We start from the raw sequence: 12,583 nt of genomic DNA on the forward strand, positions 1-12,583 counted from the left end.
TTTTGGAGACGCTCAGCAGGAACTTCTAGAAGAGACAGAAAACAGAATGAAGACATAAGGGGAAAAAAATGGAAGTGAGAAAGACTATTGACACCATTAAAGAAAAGCGTCTAACATGATATGGACATGTAAAACGGATGCAAGAAAACAGATATCCAAAGGCTATCCTGGAATGGATACTTCCTGGAAGGAGAAGAGGAAGACCTAGGAGGACATGGATGGATGGAGTACGGGAGTGCATGACAGCCCGAAGCTTAACCGACCAAGACACCTTGAACCGCACTTATGGAGGAAAAAAATTCCTAACAAGAAATAACTTGTAGGCTGAGGAAACCCATTGTAAATGGAAACACTCCTCTTGAAGAAGAAAATGTAATTTTATATATATGTATATATACAGAGAGAGAATCGGATCTAATAGGCAGAAAATTGAGTAGGAGTGCCGCAAAATAAAATAAATTACTTAGGGGTGCTGTTATTATAAAATTGTTGAAAACCACTGCACTACAGGCTATATAATCGACAAACTTGTGACTCACAATGGAAATGTCATTGGAACTTGTGACTCAAATGGAAATGTCAGCAGGCAAATGCCTGCTGACATTTCCATTTGAGATCCACTTTGAGTACAAAGTTAATATCATTAGTCCCCACATGAAGTAGAGTGGATCGTTTACCTAAATAATGGTTGTTACCAGATCCACTTTGAGTACAAAGTATTCTAAGTGGATCTGGTAACAACCATTATTTAGGTAAAATTTGAACTTAAGCAAATTACAATATATTACAGAATTTGAATTAAGAAAATATACCAAATTACTGAAATAACATTTAAAAATTACAGATATTAATTTAAACAAAAAATTTGTCTACTAGACACCTTATGTTAATGATCGTCACTTAATCCCCTTCAGGAGTAAGAGCGAAATGTGTTCTCTTCGACTGCCTACAGCATAATTAGGACATGTAGGAGGCTAATGATTTAAAGCTTAAACAGACTGATAAAATGCTTCTGAAATATAAGGCCTGGTTGAAAAACAGCCATGAGACAAAAGTCCCAGTGTTTATACCCAGGGTGCAAGTCCTTAAGGACTTGGACCCTGGGTATAAACTTGCACCCTAGGTGCATACAGTGCACCTACTATACCAGGTCGTTTGTTTGTTATTTGGTTTTTAGGAGCATTAGCAACTAAGGCCATATTGCTCCGGGGATATGCAGTGGTCATTCCCTGACCTTTCCGCATTCTCTGTATTTGGTGGTCACGGGCTAGAACCCCTACACCAGGTATGAACCAACATAAGCAGGGGTTAAGGAATTAGTTTAGTCTCTAGAACAAAGCTCTGACAACTCCATCTCTTCCACTATGTGGTATGATTGACGTCTTTAAGGTTATGATGGGCATCAAGTCAAAATCCAATCTTCATTACATTTCAAGAATACAGCTATAAAATTGTTTGCAGGCCAGCTGCTAGATAGTCCACCCAATCAAATCTATTTGGCAATTCTCTAGGAGACATCTGGATCAGATCAGCTAGTGCATAAATTTGCTGCCTCTATTCTGCCAGACAGTGATGGAAGGAGTCCAAGTAGTGTATAATGTAGGGTAGGGTTGTCAAGGCCACGTTATGTTGGGGAGGTAGGTATAATCTTGCTGTGTATATACCTTTTTTTACTACTGAATACATAACGAATAGAACAAACTTATCTGCAAAAGATCTAAACCTTTCCAAACACTTCCTCACCTCATTTCACAGTCAACCCAAGCCCTGCTTACGTTTTCTGGCAGAAACCCAATTAATGGTTGATTCAAACATTATATCCACTCCGATATTCTCTGTCAGAGACTTAGTTATTTGGAATCTCTTCTCAAGCTTCTCTGACTTAAAATGGAGGGCTCAGAACTTTGTTTTCTCACTCCTGGGTTTATCTCTTCTATTTTTATTATATATATATTTGTGTGTGTGCGTGGAAAGAAAGGGAGCTGGCCTGCCCATTTCTTCTTTTGCAAAGAGTTCAGTCATCTGTTACCTGTTTAACCTCTACATCCATTATTTCTTGTACTGCAGGTGTTTTTTTTTGAGCCTCTTCTGGGTTTTTTTTGGCTCTTTTTTAGCACTTAGTGTTGGTAATGGTAGAGTGCTATGAGGTATGGATATGTGAGTGGCAGCTGGCTGTGTTTTTTGGATGGGCTTTGGTCAGCACAATATGTTGGCTTACATTAGTTTATTGCTATTTACTGACTATACTGCTTTCCTTGCCTATTGTCAGAAGGCAAAGAAAGCAGTGAATATGTTCAGCTCTGCCTTGGACACATGGCATTCTCCTTAGGAACTGATGCATACAGGTTTTGTATGCTGAATATTCCATAATTTTGTGGGATCAAGCACATGCAACGGCACCACTACAGGCATCTGCAAGTGTTTGTATTTTTCGGCACTTGAAGCACCTTAAGGAATTCGGTATGCACAGCCTTACTGGGCAGTGTAGTTCAGCTGTGTTTTTTTATTTATTTATTAAACTTGGCAGTCCCAGTCAGCTTATATAGCAACCCTGCCACCTATACAGAATATCCACACAAGTTTAAATATTCTTTCACTTTCAGTAATCAGTTTATCACTTGAATGTACTTTTATGAATGGAATAAGCGGAAGATCTTCAAATAAAGGAAAACAAATTAGCCTATAATAAACAATAACTAGTGGCACAAAGAGCAGCATTCAAAGAAATGCTGTAAACATTATATTTTATAATAAAAATATCAATATTTTTAATCAAAGCATCAGTACATTAAAACCATTGTTAGGTCCAAGTCAGGCACATGGAAAAAATTTGTCCATGAATATGGAAATAAAGAGCCATTATATAAATTACCTTGAGTTAAACTTAATTTGCAAATTATTCATAACACTGTTGTTACATATAACTTAATCGCTCACTTGGAATGAATCTGTTAATAAGATTTTAGAAACCATAACTTAATTGCTCACTTGGAATGAATCTGTTAATAAGATTTTAGAAACCATGTTCTTACCGGATGATATTGAAACAAAACTACCTGAACATAAATCTACTAGAAATAAAAATATTTCTTTCACCAGTTTTCTGGAGTCGAACTTGATGCTGCTACCTCCAGGATAAATCCTAAAAAATGTTCTGGTGAGGACATAATTGAAGGTTTATTCATTATTAAAATGTATTCCAAGTTTGAAAAATTTCTTTTACCACGTTCTAATTGTTTTAATAATTGCTTATTTTCACTTCCTTGGAAAACCGCTCTTTTAATGATATCGATAAAATCTGGTACACCGGTGGATAATTTCAGGTCACATAAGCCCATTTCTCTTCTTGCTAACTTGGTTAAAATTTGAGAGATTAATTTCACATTGTATCCTGGCTCTTCTCAATGACAGTAACGGTTATGCCACAAACCAATAAGGTTTTCAGGCTGGTGTTGGCTCTGAATATCCACTGATCTTAAATTCATTTCTTCTACTGACAATAAATATACTTTGGCTATCTTTGTACACTCTGAGAGTGCTTTCGACTTCCTTTGGTGGGAGAGAGCCTACCCTCAAATGTTTCTGCCTTCTAAATTGTCCATATAATTTGTTTCAAATCAATTTTTCTGAAAGATTCATAATGGTTGCTTTCAAATTCCAGTCAGTAGACAGAGTTTTTTTTTTTTTTTTTTTTTTTTTTTTTTGTGGAAGAATGCAAGGATTGATTTTAGGCCTACTTTTATGGAATATGGTTCTAAACTTCAAAACAACATGATGATTATAGAATTCTTGCTTATGCAGATAACCTTGCTCTTCTTATTTTTGACAACTCTAGCTCACAAATTGAAATTAAGGCTAATTCAAATAAGCTAAAAACTTTCATCTTTAAAACTTGTATGATGGCATTTACCAAAGCAAGTCATTAAGTATAACCCTTGACAGTCAACTCACATTTTATTCTCAGCTTTCTTATTTAAGTCAAAAGGCTACGGAATTTTTCAGGTTCTGCTATTAGACTTTTGTGGTAGGATTGAGGTTTGAACCAAACTACATTATGTATATTATATAAATCCATTGTTAGCTACTTATGCAGCAGCAGTTTAGCATCATCATGCGAAGCTCCTTACTTTCCAATCTAAGCTCTGTTCAATACATAAAAGTTATCATTGTCATTATTAGTTTGTAAGACAGTGTAATTTTGTCCTACAGGTTCTCTAGTCTTCTCCCCCAGATATCTTTTATATTTTTTGGAATTTATGTTATTATATTAAGGAAAAATCAAGCTGTTTAATTTCAAGATATCTCTATCAATCTCGCCAAAGATCCAAAAGCATAAAAGAATAGGGTCATGGAAATTCTTCATTCTGGTAGCAGTCTCAAGTGGTTTCACTCTTCAAAAGGATGTATTACTCTCAAATTTATTCCTAATATCATATTCCTTAATAAAAATGACTTAAAACAGCTTACACTAAATATATTTGCTGTTTCTTTCCATCAGGTTGTGGCCTGCGTAATGCAAAATTGGACTCCTTTAATTTATCCACTACAGACCTTTGCAGCTGTGGCCAGGTTGAGGATTGGTTTGGTTATTTATTTTTTTTTTTTTAGGAGCATTAGCAATTAAGGCCATATTGCTCCGGGGATATGCCGTGGTCATTCCCTGACCTTTCCGCATTCAAAAAGTACTCAAATCAAAAAGTGTGCGCTACGCACTGCTGCCCACCTGGCTACGGAGGCACCATCTCAGGTTGAGGATTCTACTCATTTGACTGTCATCTATATGCAGATTTTCATCAAAAATTATTTTCCACAACTGGATCTCTTACTCCTAGTCAGGCAATAACTTTTTAAAAAATTCAGTATATTTTCAGTCTACAAGAATTTTCCAAAGAGGTCTTCGCTTAGAGAAAGTCTCTCCTAGCTCTTTCCTCACTAGTTTTAATTTCATGACCTCTTAAATTCGAATCATTTGCTTTAGTTAATTTTACATCATTATTTCCACTGTTTATACAGCTACTCTGGTTAGGTTTTTGTATATATGTAAGGCACAAGTTTCTGAGTATATGCACAAGCCTTAAGTTTAGCATGTCAAAATCTGATAGCAATTGCATCTTTTATACTTTTGATTATATTTTTCCATTGTTTATCTTCCTTCATAAGGTATGAAGGCTAGATTTTGATAGAAATTAAATGTATTTTATAGATTCTATGATAACAATTATTACTTGTCATAAACCTGAAAGTAGTTTTTTGTTTTTTGATCTTTAAGGGGATTAATTAATAGCTAAATAGTTATTACAGCTCAGTTTGTATCAATATACTACTTGTTTTGAAAACTGTTTTACAGTAATTGTTATTTATTATCATTTATTGTATCTGCATATGGACATAATTCTTACTGGTCTACCCCTCCCCCCCCACCAAATATCCATCTCCATGCATCAGCCATAGTACATGCATAGCTCTGGCCCACCCCATGAGGGCTTTCCAGGAACCCACCTTCCTGGTGACAAAGTGGCCAGAACCTTCTCCCCCTATACTTTTTTTTTTTTTTTTTTTTTTTAGTTGTTGGTGCATCAGCTTCCGTGGCCATAATGCACCTCCCAAGGTTTTTGCATTTTACTGTGATCCAACAACGAGGCGGGATTCGAACCCGCGACTTTTGGGGTGCCAGGCAGGCACTTTACCCACCTGGCTAGCCCGGTCGGCCCCACACTTCTGACCATTTTACAGTTCTGTTTCATCACAAAACTGTAAAATGGCTCCAGAACATTTGTGCAACTCCAAGGTGGAGTTCAGCAAACGTTCTGAAGCTGCCCACACATAAGATCCACATGCATACATGGCAGTCCTCTATAGCATTTCTAAACTTTTTCGAGCCACACTCCACACTGCATACCCCTGACTTATGAAATTGTGAATTACAGTATAGCATTTAAGGTACAGGCAGTTCCCGCTTTACGATTTTTTTTTTTTTTTTTTCTAGTATCAAGTATCAACAAAATCGAAAATATGAACATTTCAAAAAATGAATGTTAAACACTCATAAATAGCGCACGCGTGGCTATACAATACAGCGTTCCCCTGCATTATGATATTAATCCATTCCAGAGACACCATATCGTGAACCCAATAACACGTTTTTTGGTAATTTGTTCTACAACCTCGGAAGTTGAAATTTTCGCTATAACTCTCTACAAGGTCGTTTTTATTGTGTAAATTGTATTAGTTACCAATTCTAATCATTAAAATGCACTACACTTTCTTTGTTATATGTTCCGTTATAAGAATCAATTTTGAAAGCTTTTTTGAGATATTTTTCTAAAATGCATTTCTGGAAGTCACTACCATAAAATAATAAAAATAATTTGCACTTTCCAGGTTACTGAGCTTTTCTGTTACTGCAAGCAATTATAAACGGCTAGTAAACTCCATGTTATTGCATTTGCAAAAATACAGATAGCTGGAATTCTGTGGGTTTTCACATTGTTATGTGAAATGTGTTTCCAATTTACTGAAATCTTCAATCGTATAAAAAACAAATAAATTTTCAGAATCTCCCCTTCGTTCCTTTTTTTAAAACTTCATAAACTATTTACTCCACACAAGTCGTGTTAGTTGCAATTTGTGCATTCTGTTAAAAAATGCTCATGCATGCTATTGAAATTTATAAAGAAAAGAGAAAAGAGATTATCTTGGAAACAAACACCCCTTGAAACATTTCTGAAGACAACTCCTTGTGTAACAAACCAAGGAGTGCTGAGCCAATAATGGGTGATCAACGAGAGTGCATTTAGTCGATGATGATGAAGAAAACATTCTTTAACATTTGTAAGTCATAAATAATTTCTCTAATATTATAATTTGCCTGATTTTACAGGCTACATTTTCGTTTCTTTGGATAAATCAATCATTGTTTAAGCAAACTAATTAGTTAACTAATTTCATTGTTGAGAACATAACCTCTATTTTTAAAATTAGGTCTATTGGTAATAAATTCCCACTTTACGAGCACACGCTAGGAACAAATTAACTTGTAAAGTCAGGAACTACCCTTATAATACATTTCCTTTTAAACAGGTGTATCTCCATGCATTTACCCTCATATTGCCAGAAGTACCCATACCACTGGCAGTACAAGTAACACTATTCTATGGACTGTAATCATAATAAATAATTCCTTCTATTCTTCTTTAAAACCACTTACCTCGCTCTCTGTCCTCTTCTTCTCTCCTCTGGTAAGACCCTCGATCTCTATCTCTTGAATAATCATCATCCCTCCATTTGCCTCTGCTACTCTGGTCATAATCTAAAATGACCAGAGATTAAATTCAAATTTAAGTACAGGGTTAATAAAAATGAAGTGTAGGATTTAAATAATTTGTGATCAAACTATATCTGATATAAAAATTATAATAATGTCAGTGGAAACAGACATCTAATACTGCAACAAGTTTTATAGAGAATAACATACCTGAAGATGCAATTATAACTTAAAGAAGCATTTATGCATGACAAACAGTTTTTCGAGATTCATTGTTTAAGCAAATATAAAACTTCTGGTAGACAAAACATCTGAAGTGTAGTTGTGTTCTTAAGGTTTACCTAACAGTCAACAAAAATGAACACTGAAGATTAATAACAAGTTAATCATACTGTATAATCCACGGAGTGGAATATCCTGTGGATATGTTTGTAAGTTGTTTGCGATTTCATAAACTGCATTTTATATGAAAGGTCTTCTATCAAATAGTGTTCAGTGATGAAGCTAATCTCTAAAGAACAAGATGCAAGCATCACATAAATACATTTGAGGCCAAAAAGCTCTATGTAACACTTTGATACAAGTACAATAATCCCAAATCAGAGATAGCCTGATGTGGTGTTGTCATTGACTGATTTTTGCATTATGTTTTTATACGGTTTTAAATGTACAATTTCCTCCTTGTCGACATATCTGGATGACTGAAAATATCAAATTTTCAAGCAACATTCAGTTGCTATACCTTACATAAAGTGAGATATACTTACACATTTTTTTTTATGAAAAGGTTACTTACCCTTGGAGCAGGATGGCTAAGTCTTTTTAGAGAGGTAAACTAACTTGCAATAATATAGTATCAGTTTGCCTCCCTTTTCCCCCACTTGATTTTTCTCACTGCTATTGGCTGTCCTCCTGTTTATATCCCTTAAGTTATGCATGAAATTTTTGTTCTTCCTATTATATCATATGGTACCTTGTCTATTATCTTCCCCCCAGTATTTATTAAAATTGGCAGACCCAGCCAGCTTATCTGGCAACTCCACCACCTATGTAAAATACCTATAAGTTTGTATATTCTTTCACTTTCAGTAATCAGTTAAACACTTGAATGTACTTTTGTGAATGGAATATGTGGAGGATCAAATAAAGGAGAACAAATTAGCTTATAATAAACAATAACAAGTGGCACAAAGAGCAGCATTCAAAGAAATGCTGTAAATGCTATTTTATGATAAATATCAATGTTTTAAATCCTCTATAACAGTGATGTCCAACCTAACGGTCCAGGGGAAGTATCTGGCCTGTGAATAATTTTTATCCTGCTCTTGTGACAAAAGTGGACTAAAATAGCATTTTAGAGTCGTGCCAATGTGTGTACAGGTATGCAAGCATTCATCTCGACTGCATCAAACATGTATATGTAGTCAGGTGCAGTCATATGTATGCTAAATACAGTTATGTACGCATCAATTGTTTCACATTGTGAAATTCTACTATTCTGATATTACTTGTTCATTGTATAGAATTATTATTAATTTGTACTGAATTAAAAAATCATCCTTAAAAATGTTCCAAAAGAGGAAAGTTGATTTGGACTGTTATGTTTTAATCGGGGGGGGGGGGGGGGATCCCATTTCACCCATCCATTTGCTCCAAAATGTTTGTCCAGCTCTTCCTTGAATTTATTTAAGCTACCACAACACAATTTCCACAACAGATGTGAAAGTGTTCCAGCAATCAACCATCCACTGTTTAAAGGCAAATTTCTGCACATCTATTCTTCTGATTAAGGTGAGTAATCTGAGCAAGAGGACGAATCCCATGGCAATAAGCATGCTCACACCATTCAAGGCCTTATACACCTTAATCAGATCACCTCACAGGTACCTAGTCTCCAGATGCCACAATTTCCAGAACATAAACCCTTCTTGGTAAGAGCAACCTTTTCTTTCTCTCTCTAACAATCTTGTTGCCCTTCTCTGTACTAATTCTACCAACTCTACCTTATCCCTCCTTCCTAAAATGAGGCCTCCAGACCAATGCAGTACTCAAGGTGTGGCCTGATCATTGCTTTATACAAGGGGATAATTACCACCTTATCCCTGCTAGCAAAATTCTTGTATATCACTGACAAGAATCCATGAGCTGCTCTGGCAGCCTATATTTGACTGTACAATTACCCGAGGGCTTTTTCATCCTTCACTACCATGAATTCAAGTAAGTAAGTCTGAGTGTAGTACCACACAATTGGAACATTACTCTCGGGTTACTGCTACCCATATGCAGTACTTTGCATTTGTCACTTCTCAACCCATTTGCCCAACTTTTCTAGATCCTTTTGCAATAGCATGCTGTCATTAACAGCTATGCAAACTTAGACATTAAGCCTGATATACCTTCATCAATATCATTGATAAATATAAAAAACAACAATAGACCCAATACATATTTCTACTTCCTTCTCCATCATCTTTGCTGTAGTACACCTGACAGGAATTATGTTTGATCCGTATTCCCTGCTTCGATAATTCCACAACAGTGATATTTTATTATTAAGAATCCTAGTATAATTACAAGCAAGACTATAACTGGTATTCCCAAAGTGAAGTATAAAGCTTCCTCTGACCAGCAAAATCTCTTTCTAATTGTATGGTTTAACTTCAAGTGACCCCGCGGGTTCCGTGCATGACACTGATAATAACCGAAATTCTTAGCCAGAACAGATTCCATAATAAGAATACTACTTAACTCTCATAGGACCTGTACTCCTAAAGGAGTACAAAGGTCATTTGTCGTTGGTCCTTTCCAGATTAAGCGTTCTCAAACGGGTGGGATATTTTTCAAAATGCACTGAAGCTGAACACTGTTTCCCAAACTTCCTGAGTGTGTTTTGCACCTTCGGGTGGTCCTTTAATGTAGACTAATGCTTCAACTTTCACTAAAGGATATTCATGTTGGTGCTTCCCAAGTTCAGTTCTTTCACCCACTCTTTTCCTCTTGTATATCAATGACCTTCTTTCATTGACCGGAAATCCTATCAATAGTTTTGCTGATGACAGCATGTTGCATTTCGCCTTCCAGTTTGAGAAACCTTGCCCTGTACAAACAGCTTCAACTTCCCAAATTTCCACTACCAATTCCTTAAATTGCTGATTTCCAGTAAGGCAAAGATGACTTTATTTCACTCCTTCTAGAACTGTCTTATATATTGCAAAAAAAGGATTCTGCTCCTAGGCTTATCTTTGATGACACTCCGACTTCGAGGCAAGATCATATCTCTATTGGGGATTACCCCGATTTCTTCTTCTTCTTTCTCTCTCTCTCTCTCTCTCTCTCTCTCTCTCTGCATAACCACATTACAAAAATTGTTTCTCTGCATCTAAAAAACTAGGTTTTCTCTTTTGCTCTTGGCATTACTTTTCTTCCAAGTAGCTGTTCACTGTAGAAATCGCAAATCCTCCCTACCATGAAATATTGTTCCCACATCTGGAGCATTGCCCCCAAAAGCTCTCTCGGGCTTCTAGCTTCCATTCTAAAGAAAGCAGTTAGGTTAATTAATGACTCATCTCTAACAGGGTCTCTTCACACTCTGTCTTATAGACATTCTGTTTCTGCTGCATGCCTTTTCTATAGATACTTCCGTGGGCATTTCTATAATTCCTGCTCTTCCAAAGCAGTCAAACACGTTCAGCAAACAGTCAACATCCTTTTACTGTTCAACTTCAAATTCACAGAACCAACTTTTCTTCTTCCTTATTTATTCATTCATTCAACTTCCATTTTGTGGAACAACCTTCCTTCATATGTATTTCCTAAAAATTACTATATACAGAAGTTGAAGTCTAATGTCAACAAATACCTTCTTTCCTGTTCACCATAGGTTCTAATAGCTGTTGTTTGGAGTTTTCATTAAAAAAAAAAAAAAAAAAAAAAAAAAAAACTGGGGGTTTTGGAGGGGGGGGGGAAGGGTGTTGATATATTGTATGCCAAATTAGATATCAGTGTAATCATTCAAAAAATGAAGAACATTTATAAGAGGGTACACTGTTGAGAAAACTTTGATTTTTGATTGACCAAATCTTCCCCAGTTGCATTTACAATATTAAGGTTATTCAGCATCATTCACATCACACACATAAACCAGTGCATTTTGGCCACAAGTGCACTGCAAATAATTCATTATACTGATTTTTTTTTTAAATCCAAATTATTTTTTCAAATGAGATTGATACAGCATTAATAATATGGGAAATTAGAATTTTACAGTAATTGGTCCCTAATCAATGTGGTGCAATTTACAAAAACTTTTAAGAAAATAACTAACATTTTTGCTGAAAAGAAAAAAAATATTTTACAAAAAAAAAAAAAAAAAAAATAAGGAAATTAACTCTTTGCTGATTAATTAGTAATTTTTTTTGTGCCTTTAAATAGCTACAAACCTCCATCTCCACACCTTATAATGAAATTAGGTGTAACTGAAACAACATCTATGTGTATTAAGTACTAGTATAGCGGTGGTTATTTTATATTCCTTTGCAACTGCTCACATTAAAATTACTTAATGTGTTAATTAATTTTACTGTGATCTATCATTTTCCTTCATTCACAATAAATAACTATATGATGTCCCTTTTTCATAGACTTTTTACATGTTTATAACAAATGAATATAACTAGTACTGTTTTTTTTTTTTTTTTTTTTTTTTTTTAACAGGATGGTTACCTACATGGATACAGCGGGTTAATATGCTTAAAATATCTACCTACAGACCTGAAGACCACGTGGTTCGGTCGGATTTGTGGAGGTCACAACCATAAAACAATAAAAACAATTAGCAGTCACCTGTTTATTGGCTTTTCTGTTAGTGCAATCTATCAAACAAATAGTAAACTCGATCTTATTGAATTTGCGATAATACCGACAGCTAGAATTCTGTGAGTTTTATGGTGAAATGTGCTTACACTTCCATGGAATCTTCAATCATATAAAAAAATTAATTTTCAGAATCTTCTCTTCATTCCTATTTTTAAAGCTTTGTAAAATTGTTACTCCGTTCTCACTTGCATGTATATCTTGTTACTTGCAATTTGTGTGTGTATGCAGTGTTCTTTGTCATTGATTCCTTATCATTTTACTGTTTTAAATTTTAACCCCCACCCACAAATGTCAGTGAACAGAAATGTCAACTAGTTAATAAGTACATATTACAGTACGTATTAATTATTCCAATTGTCACGTATATATTCTTCGGATTTTCACGTATCCTTTAATTTTTTAATTGGTAAGGTAACAAAGGGTAAATTTGTGCTTAATATATCT

General features: G+C 35.1%; 1 protein-coding gene across 2 annotated transcripts in view; it reads right to left on the reverse strand.

The window, feature by feature from the left end:
- The window catches only part of LOC150075728 (eukaryotic translation initiation factor 4B-like), a 178,061-nt gene that overhangs the window by 55,087 nt on the left and 110,391 nt on the right, over positions 1-12,583 (reverse strand). For both annotated transcript variants that reach the window (XM_090388176.1, XM_090388177.1), the window contains exon 9: positions 7,208-7,309. In XM_090388176.1, the coding sequence (XP_090244302.1) occupies positions 7,208-7,309 (102 nt within the window). The remainder of the gene's footprint in view (positions 1-7,207; positions 7,310-12,583) is intronic.

Source organism: Mastigoproctus giganteus, chromosome 13, assembly GCF_048544385.1.
Source record: "Mastigoproctus giganteus isolate SK-2022 chromosome 13, ASM4854438v1, whole genome shotgun sequence".
In the NCBI taxonomy this organism is placed as follows: Eukaryota; Metazoa; Arthropoda; class Arachnida; order Uropygi; family Thelyphonidae; genus Mastigoproctus; species Mastigoproctus giganteus.